The sequence below is a fragment of the Mauremys mutica genome, chromosome 3, assembly GCF_020497125.1.
Source record: "Mauremys mutica isolate MM-2020 ecotype Southern chromosome 3, ASM2049712v1, whole genome shotgun sequence".
NCBI classification, from domain to species: domain Eukaryota; kingdom Metazoa; phylum Chordata; order Testudines; family Geoemydidae; genus Mauremys; species Mauremys mutica.
In genome coordinates, this window is record NC_059074.1 from 48,918,531 (window position 1) to 48,940,474 (window position 21,944).

A 21,944-nucleotide genomic window follows, 5' to 3' on the forward strand; every position below is an offset into this window, starting at 1 on the left:
ACCTCTGGCACACGGCTTGCCAGGGTAAGCACCCTAGGGGGCTGGGCCAGTTTGTTTACCTGCCACATCCACAAGTTTGGCCGATCGTGGCTCCCACTGGCCCTGGTTCGCCGCTCCAGGCCAATGGGGGCGGCAGGAAGCCGCGGCCAGCACATCTCTCGGCTCGCGCCACTTCCCGCAGCCCCCACTGGCCTGGAGCAGCAGCCACTGGGAGCCGCAATCGGCCGAACCTGTGGGCGCGGCCGGTAAACAAACTGGCCTAGCCCGCCAGGGTGCTTACCCTGGCAAGCCGAGTGCCAGAGGTTGCTGACCCCTGTGCTATTGTATAATTCTAGTATTGACCTCAGGGTTTTGTCACCTGGGTGTTTGCATATATCAAATATTATTTCATCCTGGGCTGGCATGCTGCTTTTGCTTCTTATCACTCTTTGGAGTTTCCTCATACCAAAATGTTCATTTAAAATAAGATCCACAACCTCCTTCCACCTCTTCATCATCTCATAATTATCATTAAGGAATGTTCTTTTCCTTTCCCTAATTTCTATCCTCCGATCCTCAGCATAACTGACTTTTTGACGTGTCAGCCAGAATTTCCGTTTTTTCTTTGCTGGAGCTTATTACTCCATGGCCTTCCACTGCGACACTTGGCATTGTGTTGCTCTTAGTCCTTATTCCATTTATTTTCCTAAGTTTCTTGTATCCTTCTGAAGTATTGATATCTTTATTTACTTTCCCACAGTATTTCCTCCAGCTTTCTCTTTTTTACCCTTTATATATTGTGCAACAGCCTTATTTTTTTAATAGGTCATTAAGTCATTAAATTAAATCTGAAAATGAATAATTAATAGTGTCATCTATGGTAATTAATTCAATATCAAATTCAATTTATTTTATGCGGCCCCTAAATACTCTGTTTTTCAATGCACTTGCAGAATGTTGTGTTGAAATTGCCTAACTACGTTATAGAAGCTGCCAGGGAGAAACTGTAGGTTTTGTGGGTGGGTAAACAATGTTCAGAGCTTTTAGCACCTGGGAAAGTGTAGGAGGTGGTTTTGCATTGTGGAATAGGAACATCTGGGGGATGTTTGTGCTAAAATCCTCAGCAACATAGTTAACAATGACACTGTCATTTCATTTACTGTTATTAGGTTTCCGTATTAATATCCTTTTGATATGAATGGGGGAAGGACCTAAAAATTCTGAATCAGTGATAGATCTCATAGGACCCCAAAGCTGTGAACCATTTTGCAAAAAGGCAGGCACATACCATAAACAGATGGTGCATGCACCATCTCCACCTACAGTTGCAAATGCTTCCCACTGCCAACAAATGTCATTTCTGTCTTATTCTTGAATTGCAGTCTATTTGTTTCTATGCAGATCCCTATCTGAGCCCTGATCTAACCACAAACTTATGTCAGTATAACTATGGAGCGATGTAGTTATACTGACCTAACCCCCGATGTGAGGGCTTCTCCTGTTGACACAGTTACCACTTCTTGGGGAGGCTGAGTACCTATGCTGCCGGGAGAAGCTGTCCCGTAGCTAGTGTCTTCACTAAGCGCTAGAGCAACATAGCTGCATTGCTGCATCAATATAATACCCCCCAAAACAAAAAACTTCAAGATGATGTTAAGATTGCAAGCACATATCAGTGGTCTGAGTGCATATTATTATCTTTTAAGAACATTAGAGTTTAAAAAAAAAAAGAAAAAACAAAACAAAACCTTAAGAATCCAGGAAATGCAGAGTTAAAATTGCATCTCTCAGCAAGGCTTTCAAATTATCTTCCATCTCCCCATCACAGCAACATCCAGAGAAAATCAGGACATAATACTTTATCCATCCATAATGCATAGTTTAATTTTTGAGCGAGCACAAAAGCCCAATTGTTAGAAATCATTACTACAAAGTGGCAAAATTGTATTAGAAGTCTTTTGGAACTGAGTTTAACAGCTCTATTTCTGTGGAGTCATAATTCAGGAGCACCTTGTTCTAGTCGCATCTAATTTTGTAGAAAATTTTTACCACAGCTCCAGACCTAAGCTACCAATTTTGACACCAATATGATTTTCAATGTGGATTTTAGAGAGTGTGAGATAAAAATCAGGTTTATAACAGAAACTTAGGCTACCGGTATGTCTATATTGCCCCACAGTTCAGACTATGGGGGTGTCAATAGCAGGATGCACCAAAGTACTCTGCTATAACACCCCTGTGTGGATGCTGTGGCTGTGAACTAAAAGGTTCCTAGTTCACAGTCTACATTAATGCAAATTAGGAACCATTTAGTTCACATCTGTAGCATCCATGTGGGGGAATTACAGCACAGATCTTTGGTGAGCATTGCTATTCACATCCCTAAAGTCTGAACTGCAGGACAGTGTACACAGCCAAAGTTGCAACCTGAACTATAACATAATCAGCAGTTTAAAAACTGCAAATGATTACTTTGTTTGGGATGTGATATCAAAGCTGTGTAACTCAGATGAAACTGCTCTATAACTTATAGAAACGTAACTGAGGTCAAAATGCACCCGACTCTCTCTCTTGAAGACTGAAGTAGCTATGGCAGAACAAAGTAATGATGGAAGTGCAAGGTCACGCCCTGCAGAGCATACTGCAGCCTCCTTAATCCCTTAGTTATTATTAGCTTCAAAGTGATGGAAGTTTGGGCCAGACAGCCTGGCCCTATTTCAGCATCGTGGTCACACACAGTTAATTCTCATTGGAAATTTCAGCACATTTTCAGTAAATACATGATCATAATCTGAAGGAAAACTGATAAAGACAGCAATGGAAACTAAGGAACCGGTTTAATTCCTGAGGACAAAACATATTCTTTTATACTTCCTCGCTGTTATTCACAGGTGTGGGATCAACTAAGGCTATTATGCATGAAAGACAATATGGGTCAGATTCTGATTTCAGTTCCACCACTGTAAATGAGGAGTAACTCCACTAAAGTCTGATTGTCCCACCACAAGATGTAGATCAGGGGTCTCAAACATGCGGCCCGCGGGCCGCATGCGGCCCGCGGAGCTCTTCCCTGCGGCCCGCGGAGCTCCCCAGGGGAGCTCCGCAGGGGCCCCCAAGAGAAAAGCGGAGGCTCCCGCCTCCGCCCCTCTCCTGGAGCCTCGGCGCATAGAGCGCCGAGTCTCCGTCCGAGCGCCTGAGCCCCGCCCCGATCCGAGCCGCGTGGGGAGGGGGCGGGGCTGGGAGCTCTGGGCTGAGCGCTGCGCTCGGCGTGGAGCTCACAGCCCCGCCCCCTCACCACGCGGCTCTGAGCGGGACCGCCGGAGACGCGCTCGGGTAAGGGGGGGGGCGGGACCCGCCGGGGCCGGGGCCGGGGCCGGGGGAAGGGAAGCGGGACCCGCCGGGGCCGGGCTGGGGGGGGGAAGGGAAGCGCTCAGGGCTGGGGCAGAGGATTAGGGTGCGGGGGGATGAGGGCTCTGGCTGGGGCAGAGGATTAGGGTGCGGGGGGATGAGGGGTTCATGATGTGGGGGCGCTCAGGGCTGGGGCAGAGGATTAGGGTGCGGGGGGATGAGGGCTCTGGCTGGGGCTGAGGATTAGGGTGCAGGGTCCTAGTGCCTGCCCTCCGCCAGTACTGGCAAGGCAGGCTTCCCTTACCCTGAGCCTCTCCAACCCCAAACCCTCAGCCCCAGCCAGAGCCCTCATTCCCCCCGCACCCTAATCCTCAGCCCCAGCCCTGAGCACCCCCACATCATGAACCCCTCATCCCCCTGCACCCTAATCCTCAGCCCCAGCCAGAGCCCTCATCCCCCCGCACCCTAATCCTCTGCCCCAGCCCTGAGCGCCCCCACATCATGAACCCCTCATCCCCCGCACCCTAATCCTCTGCCCCAGCCCTGAGCGCCCCCACATCATGAACCCCTCATCCACAGCCCTCACCCCACACTCCAAACCTCTTCCCTAGCCCTGAGCCCCCTCGCATCATGAACCCCTCATCCACAGCCCTCACCCCACAGCCCAACCCTCTTCCCTAGCCCTGAGCCCCCTCGCATCATGAACCCCTCATCCACAGCCCTCACCCCACACTCCAAACCTCTTCCCTAGTCCTGAGCCCCCTCGCATCATGAACCCCTCATCCACAGCCCTCACCCCACAGCCCAACCCTCTTCCCTAGCCCTGAGCCCCCTCGCATCATGAACCCCTCATCCACAGCCCTCACCCCACAGCCCAACCCTCTTCCCTAGCCCTGAGCCCCCTCCTGCATCATGTACCCCTCGCTCTCAGCCCCACAGCCCTCCTATCCCCAAACTCCGTCCCAAAGCCTGCACCCCCACCCCCTGCCGCAGCCTGGAGCCTGCATCGAGCACAGAGCCTGCATCCAGACCCCCTCCCCCACCCAAACTCCCTCCCAGAGCCTTAGGCAGTAAATCTAAGTGCGTGTTTTGTCTTTTGAGTGAGGTGCATTACTGAGTGTATATATTTATTAAAACTGCGCGCGCTTAGGGGAGGAGGTGGAGAAGAGACAGGGCAGGGGCGGGGCCTCATGGAAGGGGTGGATTGGGGGTGGGGCCAGGGGCAGCAAGGGGGCGTGTCAGTGATGCGGCCCTCGGGCCAATGCACTAGTCCTCATGCGGCCCTCGGGGTCATTTGAGTTTGAGACCCCTGATGTAGATAATTCCACTGATCTCAAAGGGAGTTACTTGTATCCTGCATTAGAAGAGTAGAGCCAAGTGATTAGAAGTCAATAGTTACTCCAGATGTATTACTCATGGAATTGAGATCAGAATCTGACCTCCTAGCTGTATAACATATTTATTATTATTTCATTATATTTTGTGGCTTTGACATCCCATCCATGGAATGGTTATACTGGAAGGAGCCATAAATGATAGTTTTAAACCTGAAATCAAAGTGTGACCTTTTGTTGTTCTTAAGGTTTTAGTTCTTTTTATTTCAAAAAAAAATAAAAAATAAATCACACAGCAATGTCTAGAAACTGCCACACTCCTGGACTAGTAAAGTCCACAGTCATGTGCATGTAAAAAAAAAAAAAAGTATCTTCAAAAAATTAAAACTGCCCAGGAATAGGAGATGAGATAATGTGGGGCAACGTATAAAGCAGGACGAATGGCAGAGAAATAGTTAGAGTAGCAATAAATGAACTCCAGTGTGGAGAGGAAAGCGCAGCTGGAGAGGAAGTCAGGGACAAGCAACAAGGAAAGAGGTTGCAGATGTTGGCAGAGCAACAGGAAAATAAAAGTCTTGGGTCAAACAGAGTGTCAGGAGAGAAGATTTTGAGTGTGGAGTCATTAGTTGTGAAAAACAATACAACCTAAGAAAACTGACATAACAAGTCTCTCAGTAAGTACATGGAGGTCTTAGTGGCTGATCCAATTGGCCTACTGAAGTCAAGGGGAGTCTTTGGATTAAGCACTTGGGGCCAGATTTTCAAAAGGTATTTGGGAGCCTAAAGATTCAGATAGGTGCCAACTTTTACAACAATTTAATAAGACTGCAATATGTGAATAAATTAAAGACAAGTCCGTTGTATACTAACACACTGAGCTCTTCTATAAATTTCTTGACATCAAACAATGTGTTTAAAAAACTCCATACACTTTTTTCCTCATGTAATATCTACAAAACGTTTTTTCTTGAATTTACACATAAAAACAAAAGCCTAGGATATCTGAATAAAGATGTGCATGCATAGCTCATGGTTCTACAGACACCACAAACAGGTAAGCCTTGCTGTCAGGATCCCTACCATATCACAAGAATCCTTCGGGTGTGAGCTTTGCTTTAGGTTATGATCCTTAAACACGTACATAACTCTGCTATTCTGAGCAGTCCCACTGATGCCCAATGGGGCTCTTCACATCAGTAAATTTCTGCACATGGCTAAGAGTTTGGAGGATCACTGCCTGCACTGTTATTTGTGTAACATCCTTTGTATAGTATTTGGTCTTGTAATTATCCAGCTATTAGCATGCATTTTTGTGTTATGTTTCAATGCTTTTAGATTTTAAATGAGCCTGGTGACTGCTTGATTAGGTTTATGTGAGTCAGCCATCTTGTAAGCACTTCACATTGCCTGTAGAAGCCAAGAGATACATCTCTGGGGAAGTGTTTGGTGATGTAGATGAAACTACAATTTGAGAGACCTGCACATCCAGCTGGCCCCATAGCACAGTAGCCATGAAATCTCTTCACTACCTACACTATCTTGGATCCATGCCAACAAAGAAGCAAATCTCAACTTTTTAAAGTGGGTCTCAAATTTTTGTCCTGGTGACCCCTTTCACATAGCAAGCCTCTGAGTGCAACCCCCCTTATAAATTGAAAACACTTTAAAATATATTTAACACCATTATAAATGCTGGCGGCAAAGCAGGGTTTGGGGTGGAGGTTGACAACTTGTGACCCTCCATCTAATAACCTCATGACCCACTGAGGGGTCCTGACCCCCAGTTTGAGAAACCCTGGGTTATACCAACATTACAAATGTAGGTAAGATTCACAAAACTCCTTGTAACTGAAAAACAAAGATTTTAAAACACTAACAAAGCAGCCGGGAAAAAGACCTCCCTAGGAGAAGTAAATCCACAATAGCAGCCAGGCTTTTGCATCTTCTTGCATGATCTTCATTCCCTCAGAAAATCAAGCCACTTACTTAGGTACCTACATTTTAAAAACTTGTCTATCACAGACCGTATTCTCAGGAGATGTAAATTATCATAGCTCAGTTGACTTCCAAGGAGCTATACCAGTTTACACTACCTGAGAATAAGGTCCCACTTCTCTTCAAGATTTCTACCTTCTGTCCAAAACCTCACTAAAGGCCCACTTCAGTAAAATATATGTTTGCTTTCCATGGTTTAAAGCCTGAATTTGATAATACGGCCACCTATAGGGAATGTCTCCACAAGGTAATACTGATGCCATTAAGGATCACACTGGACACAAAAGTTATTGTTTATCTTACACCATAACAGAACCACGTTACATTACAACATTGTGTTGGAGGTTGGTTATCTGGAGCTACATTCACAAAAGGACTTAGGAATCGTGACTCTGAGTATCACAACACCTAACTTATGTGCCTAGAAAATCACTGAGCTTCACAAAGCCTGAATTAGGTGCTCAGGCTCCCTATACTACAAATGGAGACAGGCACCCAAGAGTGGGATTCACAAAAGCCAGCATGCTGCACAAGGAGCCACCTAACCTAGCCCAGGGGAGATGTGGAGGAGAGGGGTGTTCCCTAAACCCTGCCCCACTAAGGGAGTTAGATGCTTATATCCAGGCAGGAGGGAGGTGCCTTTCTCTGCTTGGGAGTTTCAGCTATGAACCCTCTACTGGACTCAGGCATTTGTTGCAAGAGGCCAGAGGAAGAGGACACATTCCTTATAACCAGGCTAGCCAACTACAAAAGCAATTTCTCCTCCCTTGGTGTTCACACCTCAACTGCTAGAAGAGGGCCTCATCCTCCCTGACTGAGCTAACCTCGTTATCTCTAGACTGATTCTCGCCTGCATATTTATACCTGCCTCTGGAAATTTCCACTACATGCATCTGACGAAGTGGGTTTTCACCCACGAAAGCTTATGCTCCAATACGTCTGTTAGTTTATAAGGTGCCATCGGACTCTTTGTCGCTTTTTACAGATCCAGACTAACACGGCTACCCCTCTGATATTTGATTCCTTATAACCGTTAGCCCAGTGTTTTGGGTACTTACCAAAGATGCAGGAGACTCATGTTCAATTCCTCATCTGTCTAATGAGAAGGCATTTGAATAGGGGTCTCCCACCTCTCAAGTGAGTGTCCTAACTACTGAGTTGTGGGATATTCTGATGTGGGGCTCCTTCAATCTTTCCTGTTGAAGGCATTTCACTTTTGATAAATAATTAGAGAGCCACTAGAACTGGGGGACTGCATCCTGGGTCTCCCACATCCTGGGCGAGTGCACTCACCACCAAACTATAGTATAGAGTCATTCTTTCCCCCTCACTCCAGCTGATTTGTGTGAAGGTAGGCGTGCTCTGAGCACACCTAGTGGGTCAAGCCCTGCAGGTGGGTTAGGTGAACGAACGCCTCTCTTCCCCCAGGGTTAGATGGGAGATAGGTGTCTGGACACCTACAGTGAGGGAGCAGTGAGTATGCTCAGATGCAGAACCATAGGCACCTAGGGATCTTTTATCCTGAAAATTTAGGCACTGAGTGAGATTAGGTGCCTACAGCATTCACCGGAAGCTGAGCAGGGGTTTTGTGAATACCAGCATCACTTAAATCTGGGATTTAAATGCCTAACACGGCAGCTAGGCACCTAAGTCCATTTGTGAATCTGGGTACTGCAGGCATCAGTATTTGGTTTAAATGTATATATCTTCATTATTTATCTTGAAGAAGGACTAAACAATATATGCATGGACCTTGCAGAGGCACTAATCCTGCAAATACTTGTACATGATTAATTTTACACATGGGAGCAGTCCAATTGCCTTCAGTGGGACTTCTCGCAGTCACAAAATTAAGTATATTCATAAGTGTTAGGTTCACAGCCTAAACTGGAAGGTGCTGAGATTACTAACAAGAAGAGAGAAGTAATCCAAGTGAACCTAAAGAGATTAGACCCAGGGCAGGAAACAGCAAAAACAAGATTTGACTTTGAAAAATGAAAGTTAATACATCTGGTGATGGGAAACAATGATTTGCACAATACTGATTTTCAACAACAAGAAAAAGAAACCTGGAATGCAATAATAGTGCAAGAATCCTATCAGTGGCAGAGGACAGCAATGCACCTGAGTATATACTGAAATATGACAGCAAAACTGGCCAATCCAATTTAGGGCTGAATACACAGAAATATCATGGAACAAGGAGGTACTCTCTTTCTATAAGGTTCTACAGTGATTTCTTTCTATATGGTTCTGGCGTGAGCACACTTGAAATGCAATGCACATAACAAGGCACCTCATTGCCAGAAATATAGTGACAAAGTAGAGGAAGTTAAGAAAAAAAGCAATAAAAATGATCAGAGGGCTGAAGGAAACCATTTTTGAGGAGAGATTAAAACAGTAAATATGTATAAGCTGTCCAAGTGATGACTGGGGAGGGGGGGCATGACAAGTGTCTACAAATATTTATAGTGTGTGAACACTAAGAAGGCAGAAAAATTATTGAAGGGCAGTACAAGTAGGTATAACTAGGAGCGACAGGATAAAAAATACAGAAAGAAAAATGTAGGCTGAAGATCAAGAAAACTTCCTGACAGTATTATATTAGAATGTGGAATAGTATCCACAAAGAAATGGGAGAAGCATCAGTATCTGAGACATAAAAACTAGACTGAACAAAGCATTAGAATATGTACTGCAGGGAACAATCCTAAACTGACAGGGAAATGCATGACAGGATGGCATAACAAGCCTTTCCATCTCCATAAGTAATTTTTAGAATTCTATAAAACACCACAAAGCTGCAATGCAATGTCATGGCATCAACCCTATTCATAATGTCATTAGGAACTTATTAACAATTTCATCATAATTTAAGATGAAAGAGAAAAAGCTGATTTTGTCAGTTAAATTTTCCCTGGAACATGCAGTTTAATAAAGTTAAAGGGCTAATTTATGTTTATATCATGTGTTCTTACTGAAAACGTAGAACCGGAGACCATTCAAAGACACAGCACTAGCCATAGGCTACAAAAATAATAACAAATTAATCCTATAACCATAACAGCACTTAGGGAATTGTTCTCTAAATTTGGGATTTACAGTATTAAAGTCATAATGGCTGGTTTTACGGAATATTGCACAGACCCACTAAAATAAGATGGGTGGCAAAGATGCTTGGTAAGAGTACCCCCCACCTGGATTTTTGCCTTGTTGTATCCCTTTGTCTGGTCCCCAGGACTCCAAGGTGTGTTGCTGGTTTTGCATAGCAAACTCTTTCTTGCAATATGAGCTTGCTGCTCATGCAAGTTCACATTGCTAGTCCACTCTTCCAGCACCTCTGGTGCTCTGCTCCCCATGCAGGCAAGCAGAGGCCGTCAATCAATAGTCCCAGAAACATAGGAGTACCATGGTTAAGTGCTCCTTCACCACAGGCATACCATGCGGGTTAGAAAGAAGTAAAGAATGATGCAGCAGAAAGGGGAATCTGGAAGAGGGAGAAAAGTGGAGTGGGGGCAGATGAAAGAGAGGGAGGGAAGGGAGGAAGGGAGGAAGGAAGGGCAGAGAACAAGGGGAGAAAGGACTAGAAGAGGACAGAGCAGGGGAAGAGAAGAGTAGAGCTGGCAAAGGGAAACAGACTGGAAATCAAGGGAGACCATCAACAAAGGGAGTACAACATAGGAGAGTGAGAACAAGATGGTGTTCGGAGCAAAAAGGACTAGGGTAAATAGAAAGTAGAGGAAAAGGAATACAGGGCAGTGGAGAAGAGGAGGACTAAAATGATATGAAAGGAGAGACTAGTAAGGGGATAAGAGAAACAAGTGGGAATAAGAGAGAGAATTGGGAGATAAAAGGGAGAGGAAAGGAGGGACTAAGAGATCTGCTAGAAGATCACACACTGATTACTGTGCTTAATTCTTGGCTCTGTGTTAGAAGGATGTAGCTTATTCTAGAGGATGCAATTTAGTAAGAGGAACAAGGACAGGAGCTTTATTAGGGCTTGTCTACAAACCAAAGTTGTACTGTTTTAACAATACCAGTCTAGTTAAAGCAGTACAGTCCCCCTACTGGGGATGCTATCATATTCTTGTAAAGGTGCTTACACCAGTACAGCTCATTCCCATACAGGAAGGGAAATAAGCTGTATCTATATAAGGATCCTTTATACTTGTCTATCATGTCCACACTAGGAGTTGTACCTGCGTAAGTATTTCAGTAAAAAAAATCACCCCTAACCAAAATAGTTATACTGGTACAAAAAATGTGTGTAGGCCAGGCTTTAGAGTGAAGAAAGGTGGGGCTTGATCCAAATTTTGAATAACAGAAAAGTGGCAACCATAGCATAGAGCTGAAGAGACCTCTAAATTGTCTTTGTACAAATGTACCTAGTGTTGACACCAAACAAAATTTCAGCACAGTACTTAGAATCTTTGACAGATTTGACAGAATCCTGTGAGGCATTTCATCAGAATATATGTCGTGTGTCAAAAAATACATGCAAAAATTACATTAGGATGATTTCAGTACTGAATTTTTGAGTAAAAGTAAAAATTCTAAATAAAGCCCTTCATAACTGGGTTAAAAAAATCAGTAAAGTATCAACATTAAAAACAATCTAACAAATTTATATGTGCAGTTATTGGTCATGAGATTTGGGGTTTTTCTGAAGTGATAAACAGAGTAATGCCCATACACATCTCACAAAATAAAATTATATTCCACACTTCAATCTGACATTTTGTGTGTCATTATACTACAAGAGTCGAATACTCACAGGTTTTCGAGTTGGTGTGACTTGAACAGAATGGTAAAATTCTGGCTGAACTCTGCTGTTTTTCTTGATTTTTCTTTTCCTTATGGAAGTTTCTTGTTCACTTAAGTGATGTACTTCTGCTAAAGGCTGTGTTTCTTCAAGGCGAGGTGCTACACGTCTTCTAGCGTGACGAGGACTTGGTCTAAAACCCTATGACATAGAAAAGACAATTGCAATGTTTGACAATTCTCAGAATGCAGCAACATAACAAAAAGAAATAACATAGAAGATTTTATTAATTATTAGGACTAGAGCAGTGGTTCTCAAACTGGGGCCGCCGCTTATGTAGGGAAAGCCCCTGGTGGGCTGGGCCGGTTTGTTTACCTGCCAGGTCCGCAGGTTCGGCCGATCGTGGCTCCCACTGGCCGCGGTTCACCGCTCCAGGCCAATGGGAGCTGCGGGAAGCGGCGGCCAGCAAATCCCTTGTCCCGCGCCACTTCCCGCAGCCCCCATTGGCCTGGAGCGGTGAACCGCGGCCAGTGGGAGCCGTGATCAGCCGAATCTGCAGACCCGACAGGTAAACAAACCGGCCCGGCCCACCAGGGGCTTCCCATACACAAGCGGCAGCCCCAGTTTGAGAACCACTAGACTAGAGAGAAAAACACACTGAGGATGAAAGTTTACAAATATTGTAATTATAAAATTAGCATGCGGCAGTAAAGAGACATTGTTAAGTAGTTTAAGCATCACATTTGGTTTTTTCTCTCTCTCTTGATTATAACTATTATAGGCAGACCTGGTAGTTACATCTTTAATTAAGATTGCTTAACATTTTTCATTATAAGCCTATGTTTTCAGTTGCTTGTATCTTTGTCAAACTCTATTAAGATTAAAATTTTCTATGCCTGATCTCTGCCTCAGGCTGAATTGTTTTGGAGAATTCCAGCAAAAATGGTTCAGTCAAAAATCGGTAGTTTGCCAATGTCAATTTTTTGCTAACCATTTCTTTTAAGAGCTCTACCACTTCCAGGGTTTGGAGGAGGAACTTTAAATTTGACAGCAGAATATTCCTCAGGTCAAAGGGCTGTCTTATGCTGTTATCACACAAATCCACCCAGATTTGGCCAAGTTATGGGCCTCTGAAAATTGTTGTTTGACAAGCTCAATAAAGCTTTGTAGCGAGGCGGTGGGATACCCCATAGCCCCGCTGAGGGACGAACCTCCCCTAACACCAGCATGGGCGGAGCCACTGGGTCCTGCGCCTGCCCCTCAGAGGTCACGGCGCAGACCCGGAAGTATAAAAGCTCACCTGCAGAGCTCAGTGGAGAACCAGTCGCCGCAGAGACCAGACGTCTGCGACCGAGTTCCCTCTTGGGAGACAGCAGCAGCCCGCAGCCGGCCTGAGCTCGCACCCGGCCAGCCGAGCCTACCCCTTGCTCACTACCCCGAGGAGGGCTGGCCGAGCCTGCCCCTTCCTAGCTACCCCGAGGAGGAGCCGAGCCTGCCCAGTGCCAGCTACCCCGAGGAGGAGCTGAGCCTGCGTACCCCAAGGAACCGATGGTATTCGAGACAGCCAAGGACGCTAGCACGACCCAGGTACCCTACAAGGGGGAGTGTGGAAGTAGCCTGGGGGCAGCCGACCCCAGTCTGGCTGCAGCACTGCCTGAACCTATGTCAGTGTGCTGCGGCCAGGATCCCCACTGACAGCAGCGAGTCTTTGCTGCTGCTAGGGCCCTGGGCTGGGATGCAGTGGAGTGGGAGGGCCTGCGTCCCCCCTGCCACCCACTCCTTGGGTGGCAGACTCCCCCCTTTTCCCTGGCCTGGAGAGGCTGGGACCTCCTGCTATTGAACTGCTGACTCAGCCCCTGCCTAAGGGCCCGAGTCTCTGACTGTTTGCTGGCTGCCCCACCCTGACCTAGGGCCTGGGCCGCCATTTGACTATCGACTCAGCCCCGCTCCAAGGGCCTGAGCCCCTAACCGAGTGTGCGTTATTTCCGACGACTGCATAGCCAGCGGACGGCGAGCTAGAGCGAGGCGGAGGGATACCCCACAGCCCCGCTGAGGGACGAACCGCGGCAAAGCCGCACTACAAGCTTATTACAGACTTGCTGTGAAAATCTGTGAACATGCTTCCAACCCTATGAAGCTTCATTCCCACAGGCCAACTATACCACCCAGGCTGCCACCCCTATCCCTACATGCCAACTGCATTAAGCATGCTCCGAGTATCATGAAGCTCCTACAAGCAAATCACACTGACCATGCTCCAACCCAAACCACACCAACAGCACTGAGTATATTCCCAGCTCTTACTGAGCCTGGGAATAGAACCCAGGTCCCTAATTTATCATACCATCCACCTAGTCACACTGCTTTTCAGAATGGATGTGTCAAATCCTTGTCTGTGCTATCTGTAACCAAAATACCATGTTCCATTTCACAACCCAAAATAAAACCAAGAATTCCTAATTCCCAATATTCTTCTCATGTCTACAAAACAGCTGTGTGAGCTACTGTCAGTGTGTGTGCTTCATCACCCTGTAATGGATGGCCCATGTAGAAAATAACACCATTGCTACCAGCAAGTCTGTACTGTGGTCCTGGATTCCAACCCTGCTTTTGTCCCATGCAGGGTTGGGTGGTGAATAAAGTTCCATAGGATGTAATTTCTGTTTTTTCAGTTTTATTTTTTTTTTTAAACCAAGTTAATGACAATAAAAATTATGTTAAAAATATTATTTAGATGGCAAATTCAAGCAAAGTTAGCAAAGACCAGAATTACGGGTCCCTATGCAACCTTAATTTGCTCCCTTTGTGCCTATACATTCTGATACAGTCTTTCATGACATGACCACATATTATTTGTTTTCCCTTACCCATGCCTCATTCAATGCACAGGATGGTCAGTGAATGAAGCAGAGATTTGTAAAGAAGAGAAAGGAATTACACTTGCGTTTAAGTCACTCCACTGGGACACCAGAGGAGTTGGGATCTTTTCTTGGCTCAACCTCAGACTTCGTATCTGATGTGGAACAAGGCTATCATAATACATGTGTGAAAGGAGCTGAAAGGCTAACCTTATTTCTGACATTTCCTAACTTTTGCATACTTGACATAGCCACCCTGACATTCTTTTAATACAGTTTTTTGCACATGAGAGAGAGAGAGAGAGAGATTTTTATAACTAAACTGTGGAACTTTCCTTTAAAGAACATTCACTTCTGTGGAGTAGGCAGAGTGTTTGTAAAAATCACTGATCTTGATTTTGCTCCCTCTGAAGTCAAAGGCAAAACTATCAGGGCCAAATTCTGCTCTTAATTATACCCTATCCAATTCCAATTGCACAGGGTGTAAGTTACAGCAGAATCTGTTCCTCAACTTCTTCAACACGAGAAGGATCATATCCATAGTGGCTAGCAAAAACAGTCTTATGTAAGGTAATGCAGCCAAGAAACTTGTGGATTTTGTGTGATCCCCAAATATTAAAAGATGTAAATCTATGATGCTATGTCATACTATTGCAAGGGGAAAATCTTATTGCCCCAGTTTCTGTTCACCTGCATATGAAATAAATAACAAATATAAACAATTTATGATATCTAGTCAAATTAATCAAAGTGAAAATTAAATGAATGAGGGAAAAATAATATAGTACAAAAAGAACTATTTATATAGTTGTTCAAATCTTTAGTTTTCAGGTGAGGACCTTCTCTTTCTGTAAAAACAGGAATGTGCATCAGCAATTTTAATCCACTGTCAGGAAAGTAATCTTTAAGGATGATATGACTAGTGAACCCATTCTGAGTTCTGAATGAGTTTGAACTCCAAATATATGCTAAATTTCAGCTACAGATACAGGACTGGCTACTGGTTGAAGCCTGGTCATATGCAGGGCACATTAGCCATTCCCCTAGTCCCCTCAGAGCCGGATACAATTCTCCAGGATTGCATATTTATGTAACACAAGTATTTGGTAAAAGCTAAGCAGCTCTAAAAGTGCTTAGAGATGCGTGCCAAAGAGGGATTTAAGTGTGTGGATCTCTCTCACTGAATGATTTCATGTCAAAAGAGCTTCTAGGTTTAATAATTAAATATTTTGTTTAAATATTAAAAAGAGTCACTGATGCCTCTTGGAAAACGCTATAATATATTTTGTTTATGGGCAATGCTGCTCATATGCATCTTCCCTTGTTGTTTATTGGTCGGGATATTAGCAAGAAAACAGGATCTTTGTTGCTTTAAGACCTCATTTGCTTCTGAGCTTATTCTCCACTTAAAGTCATAATCTTCTGTTTGCGGTATCACAACTGGTTGCTCTGGAGAGGATTATGATGTGATAAATGCAAAGGATCATGATTTCAGGTGGGAAGTAGGAAGCAGGGGGGAAATGAATTCCTTATCAACAAAGATAATGAAAGACAGGAGATGTCCTTGAGCCAAAACCTTCAGTGCCTACTCAATCCTGCAGTGGAACCTTTGCTAGAGTAAGGGCTAAGAACTGCAAGATTTGGCTCCTTAGTTATAAAAACTAGTTATAAAAAAGAAAAAAATGCAATATTCTGGCTTTAATGTCAGTATATTTTTTTCATGTGAGCTGATATTGCTGTGCTTAACAAAAAAAAGACTTGTTTGTCAAGAAACTAAGGAAGAAGCTGTTTGAAACATTAAAACTGCTAGCTATTTCCCTCTCTCTCAATAATGCAATAAACAGGCCTCCTATGTCCAGGGATTTAAAAAAAAAAAAAAAAGACAAAAACCAAGAGGTTTAGTCTAGGAATCTGCAACTACAGCTCATCCCAAAGAGCAAGAAAAGATGCACCACTCCACAGTGGAACAGAAACAGACATGCTAGAGGGAGTTGCAAAGTGCTAATCAATGTGAGTGTAACTGACTTACATTGCATGGATGAACCTTAGCATTTCCATTTTCCCTGGTGAGTTGGTCTCAGGCACATACACATAAGGACATCATATGCCATGAACTCACTGAAGGCTGTGGGACATTTTGCTACATTCCCAAGAGCTCAGATTTAACATCTAGAATCATGTTGTCTTTAACATATTAATTCCTGTGCGATTCTCATTTTTCCACTGTGATTTCTCTTCCAGAAGGGCAAGCCTTATATTTCAGGTTAAATAACGTATATGCTGACACAGAGGAGGCCTGTTTATTGCATTATTGAGATAGAAGGAAATAGCTAGCAGTTGTAGTGTTTCAAACAGCTTCTTCCCTAGTTTCTTGACAAAGAAGCCTTTTTTGCATTAAGCACAGCGGTATCAGGGAATTTTAACACAAGAAAAAAAAATCAGTTTTCTTCTAAAGACTAAAGTAGTGGGTGAAAGGGCACAAGAACCTGCACAATCTTTCTTCCTTAAAGATGTGGTAGCTCAAAAGTATTTCAGTGGCCAGAGCCACATATTTCATACATCTACAGAGGAGCGAGGACTCGGCGCGCAGGCTCCCCTTCCCTCCCCTGCCTCCTGAACACTGCAAACCAGCTGATTGCCCCGAGCAGGAGGCGGGGTGGGGGGAGGAGGATGGGGGAGCCTGTGCGCCAAGTCCTGGCTCCCCCTCCTCCCTCCTAAATGCCGCAAGCCAGCTGACAGCCCTGGGCAGGAGGGAGAGGGGAGGAGCGAGGATTCAGCACGCCTTCTTCCTCCCTCCCCTGCCTCCTGCCCACGGCAATCAGCTGGCTTGCGGCATTCAGAAGGGAGCAGAGGGAGGGGGGAGGAGCAAGGATGCAGTGTGCAAAGTAAAGGGGGACAAGGTGGGGGGAAGAAGAGGCGGGTCAAGGGTGGGGGTATGGGGGGAAGGGGTGAAGTGGATGGGCCGAGGGTTGAGCCCCCTGACCCCAGCAAAGTCAGTGCCTGTTTGCAAGAACAGCAAGAGGAGCAGCCGGACAATCCATCCTCTTCCACTCTCTGACTCCATCACCTCAATCAAGCTTCATACTCAGCAGTGATGATTGTAGTATTAAATTGTTTCTTTAAAACTGTTTAAAACTTATACCTGTATTAAATTGCTTGTTTAAAATTGTTTAAAATGTATATAATGCCTTTTGTCTGGCAAAAAAAAAATTCCCTGGAACCTAACCCCCCTATTTACATTAATTCTTATGGGGAAATTAGATTTGCTTAACATCGTTTCACTTAAAGTCGCATTTTTCAGGAACATAACTACAGTGTTAAGTAAGGAGTTACTGTAACTTGCCAAAGCCATCCACGGCCCGGCCCTGACTCCGGGCTTGACGGTTTGCTCAGACCCCCTTTGACCCTCCAACTCCTTCACTGGGGTTACCAACTTTCTGACTGCAGGAAACTGAACACCCTAGCCCCGCTCCCTGCCCCAAGGCCCCGCCCATTCTCCAAGCCCCACCCCTGCTCCCTCCATCCCCCCTCCCTCCATCGCTCACTTGCTCATTTTCACTGGGCTGGGGCAGGGGGTTGGGGTGTGGGAGGGAGTGAGGGTTCCAGCTGGGGGTGTGGGATATGGGGTGGGGCTGAGGATGAGGGGTTTGGAGTGTGGGAGGGGGCTCCAGGCTGAGGCAGGGGGTTGGGGTGTGGGAAGGCGTGAGGGCTCCTGCTGGGGGTGAAGGCTGGGGATGAGGGGTTTGGGGTGTAGGAAGGGGCTCAACACTGGGGCCAAGGGGTTCAGAGCATGGGAGGGGCTCAGGGCTGGGGTAGGGGGCTGGGGTGTGGGAGGGGTGCGGACTCCAGGAGTGGGTTCGGGCTCCGGGCAGCTCTGGCTGGTGCAGTTCACAGGGGCTCTGGGAGGTGTTGATGTCAGGTGGCCCCTTAAACAGCAGCCACACTAGCGTTGCCATGCCATTTTCCAGACCTCAGAGGCTGCTCTATATGCCATGAATCCTGGACACCTGGCTCGACCAGCGCACCGAGGACAAAAGTTTTTCCTGTTCTCTGGAATCGGGGGGCGGGGGGAGGGAAGAGGGGGAGAGAATTCCCTGCAAGTGACACACAAATACATACCCCACTGCTGCCCCTGGCTTGCTGCGTCCCCAGCGTAGCCCAAATCACAGCAGCTTCAGGGAGAGAGCTGCTGCAGGCCTCTTCCTCACCCTCTTCCCGCCCCCCGCCATTTGCAGTGACCACCAGCCGCTCTCCTTCATCCCTCTCAGGCCGGCCGCTGGCTGGGGCCTGCGCACCCAGCTGCTGCCCAACTATGCTCGGACCCGTTCCCGGGGAGAGTGGTCCAACTTTAGCCCCATGCTTCTGCACAGCTCATTCATCTCTGGGAAGAGTCTGACAAGCCCACAGCCCCTTACCTGCTGGTCGCATCATCCCAAGATGAGCCCAGCACAGCAGCCCCTGGGGTGTAGGAGCAGGAGTTTATAATTTTACTATGAGAATTAATGTATGGTTTGATTTTATCCTGTCAGCCACCCTTTCTGAATAGCAGAAAGGAATGACAGACCAGAACAATCCTTATGACTGATTGTGGTCACCCTTTTGTTTTAGGATAAGTTATATTGTCTACTATGGTTTCCTATATGTATTACAAATTAGGCACTCTAGTTAAATATACATTTCTTTGTTTTAAGGTTTAGAAAGTAAGAGACAGGATCTTGTATTGTCTCTATGTTAAGGAGATTAGAGGAACATTGAAGGCCTGGGCCCCAATGTAAATTGTTTTGATTATAAGATTTAAGATGGCTTAATTTACAATGCCTTTTCTTGCTCAACATAAAAACTGCTGTATACCTTTAACTTAAAAGACTGTTTGTGTGAATGAGGAATGTATGCATCAGGAAAAGATAAGGTGTGAAGGCCATTGTTATAGCCAGATGGTCAAGGAAGAAGGAGTGAAGAGACTTAAATGACATCAGAGAATCATCAACGTGTATCCAATATGAAGGGCAGACTGACAAACCTTAGGTGAAGGCTGGCACCCCTAAGGACAATTGATTAAATCGAAACAAAGGACAGGATGACCCTCTCAGTGGTGTATTGGAATGTTTACATCAAAAGATACACCAATTAAGAAGTAACCCAGTCACAAACTGACACAACAAAATCCATAGACTTCAACAGAGAAAAAAGACTATAAGAACAGGGCGCTCTGCCATGGGGCTTTGGGTTCGTCTTGCCACACTCCAGGAGCATCGGATCGCGCCCGACAGAGCCCTGCTGCCCTCTGTGACCAATCTGGCTGGCCACTAAATTGATCCAGATTCTGGACTGGTAACTATAAACATCAACTGGCGAGACTGCGTGCATGGTGTGTGTGTGAGATTGAAAAGCATATGCTAACTGCTGTATTCTCAATAAATGCGGTGTTTTTGCCTTCTCCTCTATAAAAGTTCCCATGTGCTTTGTATAGCACAACAGGGGAGCAGTGGACCGGGCAGGCCACAATGCCCACTCTGCAAGGAGCCCCCAGGCACCGTGGCAGCTGCTGCCCAGGGTTAACTCTGCCAGCCCCAGCCTGCAGTCGAATGCCTTTCCCAGCCCCTCTTCTGGGATCCATGCCCTGCCCACCGGGGCTCACACCACCCTCAAGCTCCACAGAGAGAGCTGCTGCAGGCCCCTTCCTCATCCCCCCGCCGCCAACCGGACTTTTAACAGCCCGGTCAGCAGTGCTGACTGGAGCTGTCCGGGTCCCTTTTTGACCAGACGTTCCAGACGAAAACCAGACACCTGGCAAACCTATCCTTCACAGAATATGGAAGGGGTGGGCTGCCCTCTGACCAGCAGTTCCCAAGGGCCTGAAACCTGCAAGACCAAGTCACCAATCTGCAGACAAAACCTCGTACTACAAAGCCAAGCTACACAGTCTGCAACGGAAGCACAGACCCTGCATGAGGAAGTACCCTGCTCACAAGGAGAAGCAGCTACACTAGGTACCTGAGCAAACCAGCATTGCCTGAACAGGCTCCCGCTGTCCCACTGCCCAAATGGCTTTACAGGAACCTTTGGAAATTCCACGGGCTTCTGAATAAATGCAGACTGTCCTTCCAGCTCCACCACAGAATGTACCCCACACACCAGTGGGACTAGCCTTCTCATTGGCTAAGAGCTCAACTGGGCTCCAACAACAGTGGCACAGAGCAGCCCAGTGCTCTCCGACTGGGACACCTTCCTGCAAGCCTTCTTGACCATCTTTGACAACCCACATCATGTCTGCTCCACAAAGGCTGGTGGAAACAAGGAACCTATTTCTGAACCCCTGCCCCCGCAAGCCTAGTAAATTTGTCAATGCCACAATTCATCAAGACCTGAGCTCCCCCATACAGTCCACCCTGAAAGAAGATCCACACATCCAAGGAATCTAATCTATGCCATTAGGGACTAAGATGCTCTGTTCCATGTGGGATGGGGTAACATACTTTGACAAGCACATAGATGTTCCCCCAGGGAGCCCCTAACTGGAGATGCTACAACTGTGCCATGATGCTCCATTGGCAGGTCAGTTTGCCCATTTTTTCTGGTGGCCGCACAAGTGGTCTGAAGTCCAAGCTTACATGGAATCCTGTGAGTGCTGTGCACACAGCAAGATGCTCCAGACTAGACCACTCAACACCTTCATACCCTAGCGATTCCAGCTAGGCTTTGGTCTGCCATCCCCCTAGACTTTACTGTGGAACTCCCAGCATCTGATGGCCCAGCATCTGATGGCCACAATAGTCTTACCTGTTGTGGACAGTCTGACTAAAAAAGACCCACTTCATCCCCTGCAACTACCTACCCTCTATCAAGGCTACTGCCAAACTCCTGGAGCTGGTTCATCTTCACAGACTTCCAGAATACACAGTTTCAGACCAAGTCCCACAGTTTATCTTTCACTTTTGGTACTAAGCATTCTGGTTACTGCATGTCTGCCTCTTGACCTCCACCACATACCACCCCCAAACAAATGAACAAAACTAAAGGCTGAGCCCAGTACTGGAACAATACTTGAGACGTTTCATGAACTATCACCAAGATAACTGCTCCACACTTCTGTATGCAAAATGTTCATATAACAATGCCAACCATATCTCTACAGGTTAGAGCCCATTCTTCAGATTCCACTCTCATTTTCACCTGGCACTACAAGAAACCTCCCCAAACCCAGCCACCACCAACTGGGTCCAACAGAGTCATCCATCTCAGCAGGAGGAGTTCAAGAACCATCCAGAAGAGGTGAAGAAGGCTTACAAGAGGCATGTAGACCATCAGTGTCAGGAAGCTCTGGTGTTCAGAGTAGGCCAGAAGGTAAGGTTCGCCACAAAGCATCTCCAGACAAGTTGACCTTTCCAGAAACTTGGCCACCAGTTCCTGGGACCCTTTCAGATATGCCAACAGATCAACCCAGTTACCTTTAAACTACAGCTTCCCCAGTACCTCAAAATACACCCACTTTTTTATGTTTCCATTCGGTAGCTCTATACTGAGAACACCTTTCCCGACCAAACCACACCCCTGCCTTCACTAGTCAAAATCCAGAGTCATGAGGAGCATGCCATCCTTGATTGCCAACAGACACACGGTTGCCTGTACTAGCTCATAGACTGGAGGGCTACGGCTTCCCATGTTCAT

At 46.1% G+C, this 21,944-nt stretch overlaps 1 protein-coding gene across 1 annotated transcript in view; it reads right to left on the minus strand.

Annotated features, from left to right (window-relative positions):
• DST (dystonin) overlaps positions 1–21,944 on the minus strand; it is a 440,007-nt gene that overhangs the window by 407,587 nt on the left and 10,476 nt on the right. Inside the window, exon 3 of the mRNA XM_045009616.1 lies at positions 11,431–11,619. Coding sequence (XP_044865551.1) covers positions 11,431–11,619 — 189 coding nt within the window. The remainder of the gene's footprint in view (positions 1–11,430; positions 11,620–21,944) is intronic.